Source organism: Alnus glutinosa, chromosome 1, assembly GCF_958979055.1.
Source record: "Alnus glutinosa chromosome 1, dhAlnGlut1.1, whole genome shotgun sequence".
Classification (NCBI taxonomy): domain Eukaryota; kingdom Viridiplantae; phylum Streptophyta; class Magnoliopsida; order Fagales; family Betulaceae; genus Alnus; species Alnus glutinosa.
The window spans coordinates 12,932,955-12,955,285 of record NC_084886.1 but is presented as its reverse complement, the minus strand read 5'-3'; the positions used below and the strand labels follow the sequence as shown (position 1 = coordinate 12,955,285).

General features: G+C 36.1%; 2 protein-coding genes across 2 annotated transcripts; one reads left to right on the top strand and one right to left on the bottom strand.

Annotated features, from left to right (window-relative positions):
• Positions 1-1,725: 1,725 nt before the first annotated feature.
• On the top strand, positions 1,726-15,886 carry LOC133873319 (pre-mRNA-processing factor 19). The gene is made up of 18 exons (XM_062311041.1): positions 1,726-1,886; positions 2,009-2,094; positions 3,082-3,153; positions 3,317-3,379; positions 3,887-3,973; positions 5,961-6,108; positions 6,200-6,321; positions 6,889-7,005; positions 9,819-9,914; positions 10,001-10,060; positions 12,413-12,487; positions 13,161-13,265; positions 13,591-13,707; positions 13,791-13,868; positions 13,952-14,048; positions 14,614-14,665; positions 15,217-15,287; positions 15,380-15,886. Exons 1-18 carry the CDS (start codon positions 1,874-1,876, stop codon positions 15,493-15,495), a joined length of 1,575 nt encoding a protein of 524 aa, XP_062167025.1. The 5' UTR covers positions 1,726-1,873; the 3' UTR covers positions 15,496-15,886.
• A 1,101-nt stretch (positions 15,887-16,987) lies between these two features.
• On the bottom strand, positions 16,988-20,657 carry LOC133858546 (uncharacterized). Its single transcript, XM_062294025.1, has 8 exons — positions 20,282-20,657; positions 19,114-19,538; positions 18,742-18,814; positions 18,534-18,614; positions 18,304-18,367; positions 18,060-18,147; positions 17,867-17,951; positions 16,988-17,191 (listed from the first exon to the last, which is right to left on the bottom strand). Exons 1-8 carry the CDS (start codon positions 20,372-20,374, stop codon positions 17,153-17,155), a joined length of 948 nt encoding a protein of 315 aa, XP_062150009.1. The 5' UTR covers positions 20,375-20,657; the 3' UTR covers positions 16,988-17,152.
• Between the last annotated feature and the right edge of the window lie 1,674 nt (positions 20,658-22,331).

Sequence of the window (22,331 nt, the reverse complement as noted above, 5' to 3'; positions counted from 1 at the left end):
AGACTTAGATGGTGAAGATGAGGTGATAGATTTACTCATCAATGCAATGGAAGTATGAGTGAAATAACCAACAAAAACATATGCTTCTCGTTGGCGTGAATGTGAGAAAAAGTGTCATTCAAACCCATTAAAAATTGAAACACATATTCATTGTGAAAGTAATCATGAATTGTTTTCATGTAACTACGAGAGCAAAGAGGAATGGGTCTGTAATTACGTAACTCATCCCAAAGAGCTTTGAACTTAGCGAAGTAAGCTCCCACCGAAAGAGCTTATTGAGAAAAAAATAGTAATTTTACATACTACCCTTATGTCCCCCAAAATTAATGTGGCTCTTAAAATCATCATTAGATCAAAATCCAATAGTGATCTATTATAATTTAATGGTGGTTTTTACTGTAGTTGACACTGGAGGCGATATCCTTTGAAATGGAGTTTAATATCCAGGAAAGGACCATGGTGTTGCAACGAATCCAAGCACAAAATTCCGATCCTGATTCATCAGACGGTTTGCCGAAAGATCCATCAAAGAAGCTAGGCTTATTCTTAGCTGTAAGAGCCATTATTATGGATCTACTCTATGTATGGTAGTTTTCGGCATCCAATAGTTGAGAGGCAAGAGTGGAATTAGGACTATCGCCATGGTGAAAATAATATGGGTTTGAAGAGTCCTCAGTGAAAGAAGAGGAAGAAGGAACGAAGGAAGCCATAGAAAATCAGAGATGCTCTGATACCATGTCAAATATAGAGAAGAAATGAAAAATAAAGTATGAAAATTGGAGAGGAATAATTATTGTAGTATTTCATGTACTCGAGTGTTTTATATATAGACTTTACGAAAGGAATAAAAAAAAAAACAAGATCATAATGAATATTTACAATTCAGCTCATCTAACAAACTAACCAACAAATATAATTTTGTAGAAAAATTTAGCTAAAAGCTACGTGTCGAGCTTATTCGTAATTTTGCATGTGCGAGTAAAGTGCTCGAGGTTTATAGGCGCCCGGGTTGTTTCTTTGTTCGCCTGATGCTTGATAGAATGTCCAGTTTCAACTTTTGCAATAAGTTATTACCAAAAAAAAAAAAAAAAACTTTCACAACAAGGGTTGAAAGTTGATTTTGACTTCCAACTCACACCACCACCTTTTTTTTTTTTTCCTTGAGTCAAGCTAATCCTAATAATGTTAGGTTTGTTTGCTATGCGATTTTAATAAAAAAGTGCAATTTGAAAATATTGATTTTAAAACATGTGATTTGAGAATGTAATTTTTGAAAATATAGTTAAGAGTTTGAAAAAATTAGAGTTAGATATTTAAAATTGTGCGTTTTAAAAAAAACGCTCTTACCTGCGATTTGTAAATGAAAATTTTATGGATTTTCAAATATATATATATTTTTTAAAGTGCAATATCAAACTATTTATTTTCTACGATTCTAAACAAAATCTCATTTTTTGTCTAGAAAATCGAAATGTCGAATGGAACCTTAGTTTGAAAACAGATGGTCACTAGATGTGTGGCAACCACCACACAATTTCGTATTTTAAAGCTTAAATTAATAGGAAAAAGATGAATTTATACATTAAACAAACTACTCCAATAATAAAGCCCTACTTTGGGTGTAGGCCAAGTCGGTAGAAGCCCGTTCCTGACGGCTCACTCACGCTTTGTTGCAGCCCAATTTATGGTGTCGCAGTTTCTTCGTTGGGTTTTGTTTGGCATACCTGGACCCTAGTACAAAAACCACCTCTTGTCTCGCGCATTCCCTCTTTCTCGCTCGCTCGCTTGAGTCGCTTTCTATCATCTGTCTACTCCTTCTCAAAAGTACAGGCAGCACAAGCTCGAAGCGAAACCCTAGCTCTCCCAGCCAACAATGAACTGCTCAAGTAACTCTCTCTCTCTCTCTCTCTCTCTCTCTGTGTAGCTCGCTCTTTTACTGTTATTCAGTGGCATTTCTGTTATTCTTATCTGATCTCTGTTCTCTGTTGTTTCTGCTTTGGCCGTACAGTCTCCGGCGAGGTGCCGGAAGAGCCGGTGGTCTCCAAGAAATCTGGGCTGCTCTACGAGAAGCGCTTAATTGAGAGGCACATCTCGGTAGGTTTTGTTTTGCTTTAATTGCTTCTTTCTAGGGTTTCTTTGTGCCTTTTCGTTATTTGCTGTTTGCTTGCTTAGAAGAATTCCAGAAGTGAAGTTGATTTGGGAATTAGAAAGCAAAAAGAGAAAAAAGAGGAGAAAATTTGGTACCGAGGAAAATAAAATCTGCGTCTAATATAGGTTTTCTTAGCTGCTGAGTGTTGGCTTATACTTAGCAGCCGACAAGGGCTTGGCATAGAAATTCGTAATTGTATTGGAACCTTGGTAATAAATTCCATTTTCCAAATTAAATTAATCTGCTTTTTTAGCACTAGGTTAATTGGTTTTGATTATTGTTTTGTCCATTTGGAGACTAAAATTTCGATACAAAAAAGATTAAATGCTGCATTTTTCCCTCTTTTTGGTTTTGGACTGCAAGCTGGGGTTTTGGATTTTTATATGCTTACTGAGAGAGGTCATTAAGAATTTATCCTGTGGCCATGAAAAAAGTTCACCCCAAAATTGTGAGGTTTGGAGGGGTTCATACTTGATCAAATAGAGAAATATGCAGTAATTTTTTTTTCCCCCTGTTTTCTGTGTAATAACAAACCAAATCTACTGTTTCATAATGAGCCTAATGCAACACGTTGGAATGTTTTCATGCTGTCGTGAAAACAACATGGATAAGATGAATTGGCACCATTTTCCTCTTTTCCCTTTCTTCGTGCTCTTCAGAAAATTAATACCTTTACTTCGAAATTTTCTTCACTTCTTTGTATATTCCTTACCGATTGAACAGATGGCTGTTTTATCTTTTTCATTATTTAAGTAGTTAATTTTTTTCCTGCAATTTGATTGTTGCAGCGAAAAATCAAATTGCAGCGAAAAGTCTTGGTTTATGTTTTCTCAATTGTTTATTTATATTTTTCATTGCTTCATTCATCTTTCTATCCAATTCCAGTGGTGTATATGATGGAAAAAATTCATTTTTGTTTGTTATTTGGATAGGATTTTGGAAAATGCCCCATTACGGGGGAACTGCTGACACTGGATGATATTGTTCCTATCAAGACAGGCAAGGTATGATTAGTAACATTTGTATATTTTCTGCTTTTAACGTTATAGTATGTTTGTAGTTCTCTTGTACAATGACTAGGAGATTCTACCAGCTGAGTTAGTTAAAGCCATTGCTGTTTATTTCTTTTGTTCTGTACTGATGCATTCTTGGTGGCTTGCCTTGCAGATAGTGAAGCCCAGACCTCTACAGGCTGCGAGCATCCCTGGCATGCTTGGAATGTTTCAGAATGTATGGGACTTCGGTCTATAACCACATTTTTCCAATCGTTATTGTGTAACTTCTCTATATAGCTTTATATGCAGCAGACCTCTCTGCATTTTTCCTCATTTTTTTTTTAATTTTTTTAATTTTAATTTTAATTTTTTAACTTTGTTGTTGCTGCCATCACTTACATTGTGACCTTTGTGGCAACCGCTGACCCCACCACTTTATGGCTATCACCATGACATCACTACCCCTTACATTATTGTGACCAGTATCACCACCGCCATGATGTTGACGTGCTTCCGTCACCCCCTCCAGAACTATATTTGTGACAAACATTTCGAATCCTAGTTGATGGTATCAACTTGGCTTGATTTTAATGAGCTTTCTAGTAATGTTTTGATTATTATAGTGGCTTATGTTTTGAACTTCGATTCTGTTTATATAGGGAATGATTTCGTTGTTATAGTAATTGATTTTGTCTTTGGTTTTCGATCATAAGGTATGTTTTCCTTCTTTCCGTGCTTATAGGAATGGGATGGTTTGATGCTATCCAATTTTGCATTGGAACAACAACTACATACAGCAAGGCAAGAGCTAAGTCATGCTCTGTACCAGGTATTAGTGACTAGATTATATGACCACTATAGTTCTTGCATTATTTTTTGATCTGGTAGAATATTTTAATGTCAAATGAAGTACATAATGTTTTTTATTTTTATTTTTATTTTATATTGCTGGTTTTCGTTTACTGTTGTCTTAAACGTTTGTATACTTTGTTCATAATGTGCCTAAAATCCGTATGCAGTACTTTTGAAGCTATCTTTATTAATTTTTCCCCAAAAAGTTAACTTCAGGGAAGTAGCTTTCTTCGCTTGGTCGATTGCTTTTGGGAAGATCTTCACTATGGATAACATAATGAAGCGGCATCTTATAGTGGTAGATTAACGTTGTATGTACAAGAAGATTGGAGAAACTGTAGATTACCTTTTATTCCATCGTGAGATTGCTAGTGCCTTATGGAGTTCTATTTTCGGTCTTCTTGGGTTAAAGTGGGTCATGCCTTGACGAGTGGTGGATCTCTTTGCATGTTGGAGAGGGAAGTTTGGTAGTTTTCAAAGTGTAGCAGTGTGAAAGATGACCTCGTCTTGTGCTTTTAAAGAAACTTCGCTAGATTTGAGGTGGGGGATGGGGTTAGGACAATTTTAGCATGATCTGTGGTGCTGGGATATGGTTTTGAAGGAAGCGTTTTTTGTTCTCTTTGGTATTGCTAGTGCGAAGGATGCCTCAGTTGTGGATAATATGGAGATTTTGGGCGGTTCTACTTATTGGAACGTGAACTTTGTTAGAGAGGCGCATGATTGGGAAGTGGATGTCTTTGCTTCATTCTCCCAGGTGTTGCACACAGCCATTGTGAGTAGGATAGGCTTTGGTGGGTCTCTTCCAAGAAAGGTCTATTCAAGGTCAATTCCTTCTTGCTCCTTTTGGCTTGCTTTGAAGGTAGTCGCTTCCCTTGGAAGAGTGTGTCGGACTTGGGCTCCTTCGAGGGCGGCTTTTTTTGCGTGGTTGGCTGCCCTAGGCAAGATCCTGACTGTGGATAATCTCAAGAAGAGGCATGTTATCATAGTTTACATATCTTGCTTATGCAAGAGAAATGAGGAATCAATGGACTACCTTCTTCTTCATTGCGATGTGGCTTCCGCTCTGTGGAATACTCTTTTTAATTGATTTGGTTTGTCTTGGGTAATGCCTAGAAGAGTTATCGACTTGTTTGCCTGTTAATGGAATTCTGGAAGGCCGAGGAGTGCAGGGATTTGGACGATGGTGCTAATTTGCATTTTTTGGTGTGTTTCTAAGAAAATAAATCTTAGGTGTTTCGAGGATTTGGAAACTCCCATGGAGGATAATTTAGTTTCGTGTTTTCATACTTTGTATCTTTGGTTCCTGTATACGTAGGGGCGCCGTAGGCTTTTTTTATAAAATTTATTACTTATCTAAAAAAAAAAAATACTCTGTATCTTTGGACGGTGGCTTTTTTGTCCTCATTGTCGGTTAGTTTTGTCGATTTCCTTATTCGTTTTTCTCTTCCTAGTTAGGTGTTTCATTTTGTATACTTCCAGTGTACTTAGGGGCGCCTTACGCTTTGAATAAGACTAAATTTTCTTATATAAAAAAAAAAGATGATGCCGTCTTCTTTAATGTGGTGTATCTGGAGAGAAAAGAATGATCATAGTTTTGACAATTTGAGAGGACGGTAGTGGAGCTAAAGGCCTTATTCTTCAAAACCCTTTACTATTGGACTGCTGCCTATGTTTGTCTTTAAGTTTCCAGTTTCCAGTTTTCATGATTTTCTTTATCTTTTTTCTAGTTAGTTGCTTTTCAATGAATTTTGATTACTTGTGTATAAGAAAAAAATCCCGAGTCTCTCATGCTTGGTTCTTTATCTTGCATATTCCCTGTTACCTTTTAAAATTTACTGATTGATGCTTCATTTCTTATCCTTCTATTCTTTTCTTGTTTTGCCTGTAAATTATATATCCGAACATGCATCTGTCAATTCAATTCATCTAAAATATGGTTGGTTCAATCTGTCATATATGGGCAGCATGATGCTGCTTGCCGTGTGATTGCAAGACTTAAAAAAGAAAGGGATGAAGCAAGATCATTACTTGCTCAGGCCGAAAGGCAGATACCCATGCCTGGATCAGCAGCAGTTACAGCAAATGCTCCTGCACTTAGCAATGGGAAAAGAGGTAGATAGTTCCTTTACGTGCTTCTTTGTTGGTTTTCTTTTTGTATTAATTTAACACATAGCTCATTGGAGTTCTGTTAATGTCGTTATAGCTGCTGAGGATGAGGAGTTGGGCCCCGGTGGAAAGAGAATACGTCCTGGAATATCTGCTGGCATTATTGCTGAGCTAACTGATTGTAATGCATCTCTCTCACAGCAGCGGAAAAAGCGGCAGGTATTGGTTGTATGATATAGTATGACAGATTGTTTTGATTTCAGTGCTAACTGATTTGTGAAGAGGATATCCTTTCTCGAACCTTTCTTTTGATTCCTTTAAATTCTGTTGATAAGGGGGAAAGGGGAGGGAAATGAGAATGGTGAGGGGAAAGGATGGATGGATAGTTAGAACATTTCCTTTGGTTGGGTGGAAAGGGAGGGAAGGGAAAGGATGGGAATTGTTCTCTTTCCCTTTGGGCCCACCATTGTGCTTCCTCCCAATTTTGGAGGAGGTGGAAGGAAGGGCGGAGGAAGAGTGTTTTTTAAATGTTTAATAATTATGGGCCCCACAAATCATTTACCTTTTCTTGAATCCCTTCAAACGTACCAAATACCCAAAGGGAAAAGACCTTCCTATTTCTTCCCTTCCCTTCCCCCCTCCATTTTTGGAACTTTGACTTAACATATTTGGTTTCATTTTCTGTAATATCCATGAGGAAACATATTAATGTAGAGTTGTTCTTTCGGCATATGTTTGTGAATTAATAATTAATTGAAATCCCCTCCCCATTTTGTTTCCTTTCAGATACCTCCAACAGTGGCTACTCTTGATGATCTTGAGAGATATACTCAGATTTCTAGTCACCCCCTTCACAAAACAAGCAAACCTGGCATTGTATCTCTTGATATCCATTATGACAAGGTACTGCATTCACTAATATCTGATTATTTTTTCATGCATAGCTTATCAACTTCTGTTATATGAGCAGTTCTTAGGAATAAGTAGTCCAACATGCATTGCCTAGGTGCTGGTGCTGAGTTGCAGCATGAATGTCGTGGCAAGTGCTTTGACTGATGGTTGCTTTGGTCTTCTGCTTCTATTTCAGTGCATGTGTTCCCTTTTATGTACTTGTGGTGCATTTCTGTCTTACTAATGTCAAATATGGTCATGTTGCCAAATCTGCAACCAGAAAACAAATGTTGAAAGATGCAAAAGATTGGAACTGAGAAGAAAAAAATGTCATTTGGTTGATTCCAAATTATTGCCTAGAAACTGGCTTTAGACGATATGGCGTTAGATATTTGCGCTCACGACTTAAAATTCCTTAAATCTTTTTTTTTTCTGGCCATTTATTTGCTCATTAATTCTTGTACAAAACTCAACACAAAATTATGCGTTATTTTGAAGTTCTTATGTTTTAAGGGTCGATATTCATTGTGACCCTAAGATACAGATTTTTGTGAGGAAAATTGCCCTACTGTGGTGAGCTGGCACTATCAGACAATTACTTACACAACCAAATTATATGTTAGAAGTTGTGCATGCTTTTTGACACCACCTTAATCAATTTTGTGCTTACAAGACCCTTACAATTCTTTTCCCCTTTCTGATATTGCATTCTTTCTTGTCGTAAGTGCTGAAGTTATGGACTGACACCAACTATTGACATCGATAGAAATAATGGCTTCTCAGATTTAGAACCCTCTTCAGCTTAAGAATCAGTCATTATTGTGATGCTCATCATTATGGTTTTCTTAATGTTTGGACTCGGGGGAAGGTTTTCTTGTACAAAATACCAATCAAAAGATAACCTCTTATGTTAGACAAGATAATTTACTCTAAAAAATTTAGACAAGATTATTGTAAGTTTTAAAGAGATGAGCAAGAGTTTGGGTTTTTATTGTCGTATTTGGGATGTGGTAAAAATTGCCATTAACGCATGCATGCCTATTTTGTAAATGTTATTTTTTTGAAGTTGTATTATTTTTGCATAAGCTTTAACGTGGCTTTGGAATCTCCTGTCCAAATAAGCTATTTGCTAAAGATCTTCATGATTAAAATCCTTTTGGACTACCACCATCAACTTACAAGGACTATAACGATACAATTCATTCAAGGAACGGGGAAAATGAGATGGTCAAAGGTCATTTTTTTTTGATAAGTGAGATGGTCAAAGGTCATTCAATTGACCTGTTTATGATTTCTCATGTTTTGGTTGGTGGAAAATTGCAAGTGCTAGTAGTGTCATAGGGGGCTTTCCAAGCTCAGGATAAATTTTGTGCTATTCCATTTGGTTTGAACCACATGGCTTGAGGCTTTCTCATCACAGGCCAAGAGCCAACTTAAGCCATTGAACATCTCAGTACAATAATCATGTCCTGGTGAAAAGCTTGGCTCAATCAGGTTGGTTACTGCCTCTGGTGAGTGCACATCATCAGATACGCTCAATGACAACTCGATTTGGTGCATTCTTTGTAGTGTAAGTTCAGTATATTGTTTTGATGTATAAACGATAAGGTGTATGTGCTTTGCTCAATTAACTACAACTTCTTTCAAGCTTATATTTTGGGGGAATTATGCACAGCTATGTCATACAATACCAGTGGGGCTACTAAGCTCTTATAATTAGAGGCTCATGATTGGGAGGCGAATGTATTTGCCTCGTTCTTCAAGATGTTGTACTTTGTTAGAGTGAGATGGGTAGGTGAAGATAAGCTTTGGTGGGTCCCTCTAATATAGGAATGTTCAATGTAAGATCATTCTAGTGTCTTGGGTTGTAATGGTGGTTTCCTTTTCTCTTGAAAGAGTGTTTGGCGGACTACGGTTCCTTGAGGGTAGCCTTTTTTGCTTGGTCGGCGGCCTTAGGAAAGTCATGGACAATCTTAAGAAACGACATATCATTGTTGTTGATAGGTGTTGTATGTGTAAAAAGAATGGGGAGTTCCGTGGACTGTCTTCTACTCCATTGTGAGGTCGCCAGTGCCTTGTGGAATGTTTTCTTCTGTCGATTTGGGTTGTATTGGGTTATGCCTAGATGAGTAGTCGACTTGTATGCTTATTGGTGGACTGCCGGCAGCACTCCGAGTGCTGCTATGTGGAAGATGGTGCCTTGTGTCTTTTGTGGTGTCTATGGAGGGAAAAGACAGAAAAAAGTGACAGAAGTTTTTGAGGACCATGAATAGACTTTTAAGTCTTTTTTCTTCAAAACTCTATTTCTTTGGAAAGCTACTTTTGTTTCTCATTTGGTGATTAGTTATCATGATTTTCTTGTTCTCTTTTCTTCTTCTAGCTTCGTGTTTTCTCTTTTATACTTTTGATGTACCTAAGGCACTTTACGCATTTAATGATACATCAATTAATTATTTAAAAAAATAAAAAATAGAGGTGCATGGAGGATCTCCCTATGGACATTTGAGCTTCGTCACTAGCTTGCCTTATTGTCTTTCTTATTTTAACAATTTATTCCAAAGTCTTTAGTTTAATAAGAGTTTGCTTCATGGGTGCATCTGTACGATTGCTGGCAATATTATGTTTTCAGTGGGTACTTGGAGCTTGAGTGGAGTTCTGAACTATCTTCTTGTGCATTTGGTTGGGTCTTTTTGTTTTAAGTTCTGTGATATTCTCTCTTTCAACATTCTTTTGGTGCTCTAACCATTATTTGCATTCTAGATGGTGCTGAAATTGACTCAAATATTATTCTGCCACTGATAAAAGAATATTCTATCACTTTCTAGGACATAATTGCAACGGGAGGGCTTGACACAAACGCTGTACTTTTTGATCGACCATCAGGACAGATCTTATCTACGCTCAGTGGTCATTCCAAAAAGGTTTAACTTTTATTTCTATCATTCAATTGCTGCAGTTGTATTGACATTTCAATCCATTGGCTGATTAGACATTGTATGTTTCATAGGTCACAAGTCTAAAATTTGTTGCTCGGGGCGATTTATTCTTAACTGGCTCAGCAGATAAGGTAAACGGTCAGTTTTTTGGGAATAAGATTTCATAATTATGAATCATTACTATTGACATGCATTGCTTTTTTGTTTTTTAATATTAATTTTTATTTGTGTATTTTCTTGGATTTTTATTTTTACATGACCATAAGAGTAATTTTGCTAATTGAGAGGGTACAGGTATTTTTAACAGAAAGTTGGATTTGGACAATATATACTCTGTTTGTTTGGAGGGATTGGGGAAGGATGGAGATGCTTAGGAGGAATTAGAGGGGGAGATAAAATCCCTCCGTTTGGTCAGAGAGAGAAATAGAGAGTTGTTGAGAAGGGGAGGCAAGCCTGTCTTGGACAGGTCAAACTGCGGATTGGAGGAAGGGGAGCTGACCCTTTAATTAAGTGTGAAATGTCAGTTTTGTCCTCACTTGAAACCATTTAAGTTGGGGCATAATGGTAATCTTACCTTAATTTCTCCTTTCTCTTTTCCTTCTCTTCTACCCAACAACATGAGGGAGATGGAATCCCCTTCTCCCCTCTCCAATGTTCTCCATCCCTCATACTTCCATCCATCCTACCAAAGATAGCGTAAAAGAATGTCTATCAATACGTTCGACTCCCTCGTATTAGCCCCAAATCCCTCCTTCCTCCCTCGAAAAAGAAGGAAAAACATTCTCCACTTTGCTCATGGGTTATAAGGTCAATGGAGCTCCACTCCTAAAAGGGGGAAAAATAATAAAAAGGAATCAAAAGAGAACTTGGATATATAAGGTGTTCATAAACTGTTATGACATGGGATTTTGTAAGGGCAAAACACTTTGATACTGTGAATATTATCAATTTTTCATGCCTGTTTCAGAAGCCAGAGGACTTTACTGTTACTACAAACCATGGGTGGATCAGAAATTTAACATTGGGATTAATGTTGGTTATTTTCTAAGATCTGGTGAAGTGACTTTTGTTACAGCACAACGTTATTGATCAAGTTGTATTTTGACTGATTTGAGGTCAGAGATGCTAATCAATTTTTTTTTTTGGCCGATTTGAGGTCAGAGATAGCTAGGATCATCTCAAACAATTACATAATATCAGGATTTTATTTTCAGTTGCTCTAGGTTGTCTTGGGTTATGCCACGATGGGTTATCTATCTGCTTGCTTGTTTGTCGTCTTCGGGCCGGTCGAGGAGTGCTACAGCCGTCCGCTCACCTTTTTTGGTGCTTATGGAAGGAAAGAAATAACCGGAGCTTTGAGGACATGGAGAAGACCTCTGAGGAGCTTTTATCATCATTTTATTACACTTTGTATCTTTGGACTACGGCTTATGTGTTCCCCTTATCTATTAGCTTTTTTGATTTTCTTACTCGTTTCTCTAGCTAGACGTTTCCTTTTGTATATTCCCAGTGTACTAAGGGGTGCCTCACACTTTTAATGAGATTGGCTTATTACTTTTCAAAAAACATCAAGATTTTAAAACAGTTAATTTAAAAACAATCTAATTATAATGGGTAGGTAAAACAACTATCGGTTGGGCTGATTTGTTTACTGTTGCCAGTCAAGCTGCCTTTGGGGCCTCAATTGATAACCAAGATTTCTAAGCGTGAAAATCTTGGCTAGGTCCAGTAGATAATGGGAAGTCTACAAGGTAGCAGACCTATTCAGGAAGGCATGCATGTGTTATTCGGAAGGGTTCTAATGTAACTTGAGCATCGAAAATTGTGATTCAGAAGAACTCTTCTTCTAGACATGCTTTCTTGTATGTAGAGAGGCTGAATTGCAGATATTGACCTGGACACTACTAAGAGGAAATTATAAGGTACTGATATGGAAAGTTGCAAGTGAAGGTTTAGTGTGTGCTTGCCTTGCCGTTTCCCTTTTAGATTTGAATGTTTCTAGAAGTGGCATTGAATAGCTTTGGTAAAAAAGTAAAATATCCAGATCATCTTTTTAACTGGTGACTTTGCAGAAGAATTAGGAGGTGTTTTGCTTGATTGCATTTTGTAATTTGTGATGATTCTGCATGGTTTGTAAACGTTTTCATTTAAACTTTTTTTTTCCCCTAAGTATGCATTTCCTCTGCAGCTTGCACGCTCTGTTTATTATGATTAGATATAGACATTCTGATTACCAAATACTAAATGAGATGAAGATGCTTCTGAGATGTACAAGTTTCTGTGTTTTGAGGACTATAGTGAATAAAATTTCAATCCCTAAAGTCTTTCTTACATCTTCCATATAAGAAAACTATGGTGCATCCTGCTCTGTTTTGATTTACTATGCCATGACCCATGAGTGTGTTCAAGAATTGCTCTTTAACAGTCTGTTTGTACTTATTTTGTTTTTGTCTTATGTACTTAATTTTTTTTTTTTGCTGTAGACTGTTCGCTTGTGGCAAGAGTCTGATGATGGGAACTATAACTGTAGACACATTTTGAAGGATCATACTGCTGAGGTAAATAAGTTTTCGACTCTCTTGATCATTTTCCATAACCAATTTCCATGTTGTGTCTAATGTGCCTCCCAATGCTTCATGTTTTACTTTGTCCTTTGTGAATTAGAAGTACAAATGTTCTCATTCCATTCTTGTCTGAATTCGTCTGATTCCTTAGTTTCCTTAAAGTTTTGACTACCCAATCTATTCTTTTATATTTGTGTCACTGGATACGAGACCTCTGTATATGGGCATTACTGTATATACGGACATGCTACAATTCAGAGAGTTCACAATTGAGTCTATTAATGCTGTATAACTTGTCTTTCCCCATGCTAATTGCACTACTCTAGTCATGTTCTTTGTGTTCATGTCAATGAAGGCAATGAGGCATTTTTTCTCCCCCCTTTTTTTGTTAAAAATGTTGCATAAGATTTCAGTTAATAAAGGAGATGAGGTATTGAGACATGGTGATCAAAGTCATTCTTGCTTTCATATGCAATGAAATCATTAATTCCATTGACAAAAATGCCTCGACAAGAGGTGTTCGTAACTTTAGAACAATGGCATGCTATGGCTTAGTTTTCTTTTTGGAACTATTGAAAATCTCAGATTTATTTCTTGTTGATTACTATTCTGTTATGATTCGTATCCTTATGTGATTCAACAATGATGTGCCTTTTATTTTTCTCAGGTGCAAGCAATTACTGTCCATGCTACGAATAACTACTTTGTGACTGCTTCTCTTGATAGCACATGGTGCTTTTACGAACTTTCCTCTGGATTATGTCTAACACAGGTTCCACTCCCTCTCTCTCCTCTCAGAGACACAGACACTTTTATCTAGTACCTCAAAAACTGCAAATAGCAGGAATGATATGTATCTAAAAGTTGACAGCCCATTACGTTGACTTGATCAATAAAATGAATACACACACACCCACACCAACGCGCATCATAAGCCGTTGAGCTTTTGTATAAATTGTTAGGGGTTGCAGAAGATATAAAAAAAGGAGTTTTAAATGCTTTCAACAACCTTAAAGTACCTTGTAAACATTAGTGTTTGTATCCCTCTTGTTCCATACTTGCTGGTGAGTCTATTTAACGTTCTTTTAGTTCTGCAGGTTGTGGATGCTGCAGATTCTAATGGCTATACTTCTGCGGCATTTCATCCTGATGGTCTAATCCTTGGAACAGGCACTTCAGAGGCTGTGGTTAAAATTTGGGATGTGAAAAGTCAGGTAGAGTGAGCTTATTGTGTAGCTTTCTACCTCCATGTCTTCAATTCTTTTTTCTGATTAAACTCTCTTTGATTGGTTTACAGGCAAATGTTGCAAGATTTGATGGACATGTTGGGGCTGTAACTTCCATATCTTTCTCTGAAAATGGCTATTTCCTTGCAGTAAGTATTCTGATAATGAAATATGCCTAGTGGATAGAGGATTAAACATACCATGTTTTGATTTTCATATCTGAAACGGTCAGACTGCTGCTCATGATGGTGTTAAGCTTTGGGATTTACGCAAATTGAGGAACTTCCGGACATTTTCCCCGTATGATTCAGATACCCCGACAAACTCTGGTATGTAATACAAATATTTCCATCCCTGAAATTGATGGTTCTATCAACTTGGAAGCTTTCCTTTTTGGGCTTCTTCCTTGTTTCTCTTTCATATATTCTCATTTTCTATTTTCTTTCTGATGTTATTGATCTATTGCTACTGTTTCTTGTCTGTTTTGTTCTGTGCCTTTGTGATATTTATTAGTGATGAAGTGGAGAGTTATTTATTTATTACTGATGTTATTGATCTTTCTGATGTTATTTATTAGTGTCTTGTCCAGGATCCTTGACTTAATGGTACTTATGGTACATTGAGTACTATTGTACCATTAATACAAGTCTTGAATAAATGTATATTGTAATACAAACCTTTTAATAATTGTATGTAGGAAAGCTAAGTTAGCGTCAAATCACTATTGTCTGTTTTCTTCCCGTATACTTTATATAATACAAGTCTTTTATTTTTTATTCTTTTATTTATATATATATATAAGTAAAGCAAATTTACTTGTATGATAACTTATATTATACAAGTCTTGAATAAATGAAATGTATATAGTAATGGAAGCTCCTTTTCTGCTTGCAGTGGAGTTTGATAATAGTGGATGTTACCTTGCAATTGCTGGGTCGGATACAAGGTGGGTGTTCAAGAACCCTTCAACCATGATGTTTGTTTAAGATTTCGACTTATTGAGAACGTTGAAGTTCAAATCCAATGTTTTAGCTATTTTGATGCATGCTTTAGGTCGTGTCTACGAACTGTCATTGTTTAAAATAATTTCCCCCTTCCTTTCCGCTTTTCTTCTTTTGGTTGGAAGAGAAAATGATTAGCAATACCACATTGAAAAAGGTCCATTGCTCCATTTATCACGACACAATCTTGACATCAGAAGGGTAGTTGGGCCCATTTGTCGGTATTTTCAGAAAATTATCCTAAACTAGCGAAATAGTTAACAAGTTCATATGAGAAATCTGACATTCATGTTTAAGATTCTTACAATCTTGTATATGCTAGCTTAATAACATTGACCCATTAACAATCTTCGCACCACCTTTTCTTTGCAACCGCTAAAATTGCTGGCCAAGTGCTAAAACCCAAACCTTCTTTCAGAGCTGGATGTTGTTTTGGGCTTTTGTTTCTATAACTTTTGCAGACATGGAAACTAATTTGGGGCTTTTACTTGTGCAGAGTTTACCAAGTTGCAAATGTTAAATCAGAATGGAGTTGTATCAAAACTTTTCCTGATTTGTCTGGCACAGGTTCCTCTACATTTGTTGCTATTTTTTTATTATTATTAGTGGGTTTTTATGGGTTAATCCTTGATGTTTAATATATTCTGCTGTGACTTCAGGTAAAGCAACTTGTGCAAAATTTGGTACGGATGCAAAATATGTGGCAGTAGGATCAATGGACAGAAACCTTCGTATTTTCGGTTTGCCCGGTGAGGATGGTCCATTAGAATCATAGAGCACGCAAGTGGGACTAGGTTGCTGCTGCTGTAGTGCTACTTGTATTTATTGACTGAAGAAGTGAATGGTTAGATTCTTTAATTATATGGTGTAGGCGCTATTCCCAGATTCCTCTCCATCACTGAGCATATTATGCATCATTGTTGTGAGGTGCAGTGTCAACTGAGCTGGAAACAATCATAATTCTAAGCACATGCCGGATCTCATGTATCATTACTATTTCAAATTTTCGTAACGAGATTTTGCCCTTCGAGAATAGCTTTTTCAGTTGGTCGAAGTTCTTCACCTTATATCCTTTTGTATGATCGAATGTGGCTGGCTGACGTGGCATTTTTTTTCCTCTTCTTCTTCTTGTTTCAAAACTATCAGAGATCACTCTTTTGGTGTAATTCGTTGTACTGACAAAGCTTGGTTAAGCAATTTAGATGGGCTTGTTAACCTGCTCTTAGCATGTATGCAATTCACAGTCACGGTAGTCACTAGTGTGTATGAAAATTGTGTATCGATCTTTCTTAGTTTCAGTAAAAGTAGACAGCTTGTTAATTATAAAGGAGGCCAACCTTTGATATCACTGCACAGCGCTATTGATGTCCAAGGCACACCATTTTCTCTTGTTTGCCACATTAATATGTTGACAGTCACATACATCCAGGAAGGAAGCAGGGCCAAGTCAAAATTACTGCCAGGGTTCATGTACGGGGCAGCTCTACTACAAAGAACATGTACAGCAAGCTACTATAGGAGTCAACACTTATATTCAATTTTCTTCAGTGGTTAAAAAAAAAAAAAAAAATCAATAAATAACTTATTACAGCTGATGAAGTTTTGTAATAAAGCAGTGAACAATATCTACTTGCTATTAAGGGTCTGTTTGCTTGTAAATATTTTTTAGAAAATGTTTTTCTTATTTTTTTGTGTTTAGTAAGACTGATTTTTAACCATGATTTTCAGTCTACTAAGAAAACTTTCTTTAACTTTCGTAAAATAGTTGTAAAATTATTAAACAATTTTTCGAGTTTGAACTTCTTTTAACTCAGTGAGTCTCCACCGGAGGTCGTTGGCGTCACTCGTTGCTGATTTTCTGTATGAATTAAATGCCGGAAAAATGTTTTCAGTTGAAAACATTTTTCTGAAAAATAATTTTGTTAAAAATATTTTCTAAAATAACCATTTCTGAAATGGAGGATTTAACCATTTTTAACAATTTGATTGGAACAACAAACATGGATGGAATAGGAAAGTGTTTACAATATAAAATGAATCTGAGTGGATTAGACAGTTCAAATGTTCAGACATGCATTTACTACAATTGCATCATCTCCAATTACACTCTAAAGATAACCTTGGATGTTCAAAAGTTCGTTTGGACCTAGAACTTCTACAGCACTAAAAGCTCTGCAAAATAAGTTTGGTTCTGGTATATGTTATCAACCATCTAACCACTGAAAAGCAAGCATGCCTGATCGAAATACCAAATTTATAGAAAGCAATTTTCAACAAAAATTCGAAATCTATTAATTAATCAAATGGAAATTCATCATCCCATATATAATCATAGCCCTCCTAGATCTGAAAGGAAGGCAACGTAAATGAATAAAGAATAGGATCACAATAGATCAACAAGGATAAATAACAAAGCATCTGAGAGCCTCTTCTTAGGCAAGGTAATGCGATGCATGTGTAAAACCCCATAGCTGCATAAAGACAAGACTTAACATTAAAAGATCATTAGATATAAATTAAAACAAAGAGCAAAGTTGAAATTGCAGTTGAGAACATGGCTGCTTGTAAAAGGAACCAACAATAAAAAAAAACCTAACATTGATATTGTTTTTCTATTTCTTTCATCTAAATGATATTCCACATGCTTTGAGAAAGTAAATTCATTTTACTGGAGTTACCCAGCATTTTAGCAAATTTCTGTTGATGTACTAGTAGTCCACTTAAGTTGTCTTTCATCTTAATTGATCACCCTCAGTACCCTATAGTTCTCTGGATCACCATAACGTTACTGACTTTTAGGGATCCTAAATTCATGTTCTAGCTAATGCACACCAGCCATCACAAGAGGTTAGTTTTTGTGTATAATATATGACATGGAGACGGCATTAGAGCGTTTCCTGGATTGAAGCAGGTCGGTGGGTGAAGAAAGATAAGTGAGCATTAGGTGGGTTAAGGTGGACGGCAGCAGCCAACCCTTCAATCTTCTTAACTCACAATAGTATCAATAGATGATTACTCAAAAGTATGTTTCAGTAGAATACAAGCCAAAAAAATAGAGATTCCTCACACGGACAAGCAATAGCAAAATGTGATCCAGCCACTGAATGTCATCAATGGACAAGATCTGGTCAAAAAGCTTACATTACCTCAACATTCTTTAACTCAAACTCTTGGTTATGAGCCAAGCATAAACTCCCAAATGTTTCGCAAGGTCCACTGGTTCCACTTAACCTTTTGGAAAAGAGTTCACAACCACGAGAAGAGAAACATTAAGTATTACTGCATCTATCAAACAAGTCATGTGAAATTCACAACAGAACATTGAAAGGAGCAACTTACAGATCTCCATCCAAGCACAAAGCAAAGTTACCGCCGCCGCCAAATGCTAGTAAGTCATTCAAACACAAGTAATAATATCGATTGGCTCCTACATACACAAGTTTGACATGATATCAGTTTAGGCATAATAAAGCCCATTAAAGGCTTCTCATGCATTGTAACATCTTTCTTTGATTTGAAATTGATTCCTATGTCTTCCCAGGAAAAGCAAGCATTACACACGTGATTAAATCAAGGTCCTTACCAGTTGGTCTAAATAGTCTCGGCTCACCATATATGGTCGTAAATACAAATGTTTGGTTTGTTCCCTGTCACCAAAGAAGAAAGAAATACAAAATCATGCTTCAAATATTGAAAGGGAAAAAGATAGAGAGACAGACCAGACATGTGAAAGAGCAAAGAGATAGTCACTTCATCAAGAAGACATCCAACTAAGACTAAAATATCAATAAAGTTAAAAGATAGTTAACTTACTTGATATTTTCTCTTTGCTGTAGGCTTCAAGGGACATTCCAGCAGCCCACCAAACACAGAACCTTGTCTATCACCAACAATCTAGGAGTATAATATGATTAACATTAGCTCTCGTTATTGAAAAAGGAGTGAATGCCATGAAAACTGGTGAATCTCATACTAGTATCACCACTTAAGAGGTCTCATTGGAAAATAGACTTCAACATACCAGCAAACATGGGCCAGAAAGGTCAGCACTCTTGCGAATAAGCGTACGCAGTGATATACCATGTTTCACCGTACTGCCCTTCATTTGAAAGAACCAATATTGAATCAAGACCCAAATACAAGAACACAAAAACTGCTTTTAGTGCAAAGTATATAAACTTATGGAGGAGCTTAAGTCTTTCTTTTTCAACACATTGTATCTTTAGACAGCTACTTTTGTTTATCCATTGGTGATTAGTTATCATGATTTTCTTGTTCTTTTTGCCTCTACTAGTTAGGTGATTTCTCTTGTATACTTCATGTGAACCTAGGGGCACCTTACACTTTTAATGATATTTCGATTACTTATAAAAAACAAAAACAAAAAACTAACCTGTACAACAAGACCCATTGGCACCCCTTTACAATATTAGGAAGGGATGACAGCAAGAAGTCATACAAGTACGTGGATATAAAAACCGACTCATCCATCAGATAGGGTAAAGGTTTCTGTGGACTGTGTGTTGCTTCTTCAAACATTTCAGACCCACTAGTGCTTCTTCCAGAAGTTGGTTGTTCATCATTTTCTTGATTACTCGGAGTTACCTTCTTCTCACATACTGGACTACAGTCTACATAGTTATCCAAAGATTCATCTAGAGCTTTGAAGTTCACATTGCTATGTCTAACAGGGAGTGCTTGAATCGGTTTGAGATCATGTTGATGATTGTTCGATCTGGATCCATCAAATCCAGCTGAAGGGATAATGTAGGAAAAATACGAAGACAAAGATTTCCCCTGTTTTGAATGTGGCCTGGCCTACACATTTAAAAACCTCGTGTCATCATGAAAGTAAAATTCGCATGCACAATTGAAATGGAAAATGAGAGAAAATCAGCTACCTCCGCTCCCAAAATGTATGAACAGTTAAAAAAGGGATGAAGATGCTTTTTTCAAGTACTGTCTCCTAACAAATGAAAAAAATCAACTTTTTTTTTTGACTAATCCATATAACTGTAAAAGGCTCAGTTGGCTGAAAACTTTGGCTTTGGTTATAAAATTCATGTCTGTCTTTCTTTTTTTCCTTAAATATTTGTCAGCAACCAATATATAGTCCAAGAACATCCATTAGAACTCTAAAAACCAGTCTTGAAATGTAAATTACAATACATGAAAAACCACAAAGTTTTTTTTTTTTTTTCTTTCCATAAAATATTTTTTGCCAGCAACCAATCTATAGTCAAAAAACAAAAATTACCCACCTGGGTCTTTCTTTTTTCTGCAGTAATCTTGATAATTAACAAGGTAGATTTTTTTATTATTATTATTATTATTTATTTATTTATTTGATATGTAGCTAACAATGGCTGACAAAATCAAATTATCCTTCTTCACATGAGATCACCAGCATTCAATTGCAAATCCAACCACATTCAGACTCAACCTAAAGAATCACACTTCTCAAATTCAACCAGATCTAAGTTTTTCCAAGAACAAAGATTACAATGAAGCTCAACCATTCATGTACCATAACAAAAAAAAAAAAAAAACCAAAAATTTACCTGCGGTGAGGGAGGAGAGGAGGGCGTTGAGTTGGGGGAATCAGCGAAGAGGCGGGACAGCCTCTCCGACACCTTCTCTTTCAACGTGTGCATTATGGGTTTTTGATTTTTTTTGACGATGATAGTCAATATCTCTCATCTGCGTGTCTGCTTTTGTTTTATGTTTTTGTTTTTTGCCTTTCTAAAAGCAAAACGAAAAAGTCGGTGGGGGGGGTGGCAGCAATCAGCGGAGCATAGAAACTTCAACGTGTGTGTGTGTCTATGGACGGTGCCATACGTACGCATCCTATGTCTGAGGTTTGAATGTTTGGTGCCTCTGCCTCCTTTCGTTTAGGCTATCGACCCCATATCTCCCCTATGTTCTATCATTCGATAGGAACATGAATTTTGGATGGGGGAAAAATGGTGGGTTTCTTTTTCTTTGCCGATGTGATTGTCTAACCAATTGATATATGGTCACTTTCAATCATTTGTTACCTCAAATAGTGTCACATGCATTTAGTGCATGGGAATTTGCATTTTTTTTTTTTTTTTTTGGTCGTTTGAAGAACTACGTCAAATAAATTTTTGGAAATAATGAAAATAATAGGGTGATGTAAAGCATTACTCGTTAATTAGAGTTTTGGTTAAATATTGTACCTTTTAATACAAATGAACGGTCTGAATGAAGTGTATGGCACCGGATCTTGGTTCAATAGCGGTAGTACTCCAAATGGTTTTTGGTCAACATTTTTTATGATAAATATAGAAAAATTTAAATAAAAAAAATAAAAAAATAAAACTGATAATAATGGCTATGGAGTTGCATAGAGTGTTAGGCTGACGTCCCAGGAGAATAAACAGGGTATCTTTTTTATTGGATCTTTGACCATTATTGGATCTATTTTAAGAACATGTTAAAATGGTCACAAATGTTTTAGTTGATCCATTATCAATAAAAGAGCAGGCCTAACCTATTGTTCACGATGGAATAGGATTCTCCATTTTATTTAATGAAATATATATTATCTATTTTATGATTATAATTTAAAGTTGAACCATAAAATAAAAAGTATTCATTTCATTTCAAATAGAGAGAATATTATTCTGTTTATGATAGTGGGTTTTGTAAGTACGGACAAATTAGTTAAAAAAAAAAAAAAAAAACCTTTTATTTTTATGTTTAGGTTCAAAAGTATGAAATTTAGTTGGAATAGACCAAATTGACCATTCTGGATAGAACCAAAAAAGAGTAAAAAAATTTAATAACCGATGGCCAAAGCTGTTCTTTAAGACATTTTTCGATAGAAATACAACAAAGGTGTTTCATAAAGAAAATGACACTTTGAAGCAAATAAAAATGATAAATGGTTAAAATCTCGGTAAAATAAGTTTATCGCGTATATATCTTTGAAAAAGAAAAAACACTTGTCTTTAATAAGAAGTTAGTCCAAAAGGGGTCGGTTGGTCTATCCTAACTAGGTTAGCATAAGTTTATTAATATGTCTTAATATTTGTTCAGGTAGCTAGCTGATAAGGGACATTTTTAGTTGGAGGTAAGAGGTAAGTTAAATTCCTTACTCATTATAAGGTTATTTCATTTATTGTTTTTAGTGCCTTATGTATATGTGAATTTCATCTTTGGATTATGTTGTGTAGCCACGCTGAGTGTTAGGGATGTACAAGCAGGATGATTACTACACAGAAAACCTGAAAAACGAAAAGATTTTTGGTAGTAATAATAGCTATTCTAAGTCCATGAATTTTAATGTTTGAAAACATTAAAAAATGCCCAAAACAGTATAAAATAGGCCAAAAACAACTACAACAACAATAATAATAATAATAAGAAAGGCTCAAAAGGCTAATTATTTGAAAAGCAGTTAGCGGTTAATAATCTGTCGTCAATAACCACATACTCACCGGTTGCGGTTAAGAGATAATAACTATAATCACTTGTACACCTCTTACTGAGTGCACCTTGGTAAATTTGCGTGTCAACACGTATGCGGTCACGAGGACCATGCAACTCTAATACAAGGGGCATAACAATGTACGTGGGCCCTACTAT

Bases quoted from the DNA above. Each gene is read 5' to 3' on its own strand.
- LOC133873319 (XM_062311041.1), top strand. The intron at 3,380-3,886 runs GTATGGGACTTC...CCGTGCTTATAG, and splicing joins TGCTTGGAATGTTTCAGAAT to GAATGGGATGGTTTGATGCT. The intron at 13,266-13,590 runs GTTCCACTCCCT...TTAGTTCTGCAG, and splicing joins CTGGATTATGTCTAACACAG to GTTGTGGATGCTGCAGATTC.
- LOC133858546 (XM_062294025.1), bottom strand. From the start codon at position 20,374: ATGCACACGTTGAAAGAGAAGGTGTCGGAGAGGCTGTCCCGCCTCTTC. The intron at 18,368-18,533 runs GTAAGTTAACTA...CTTTGGTGACAG, and splicing joins CAGCAAAGAGAAAATATCAA to GGAACAAACCAAACATTTGT. The intron at 17,192-17,866 runs GTAATGTAAGCT...GTCTTTATGCAG, and splicing joins TTGAGTTAAAGAATGTTGAG to CTATGGGGTTTTACACATGC.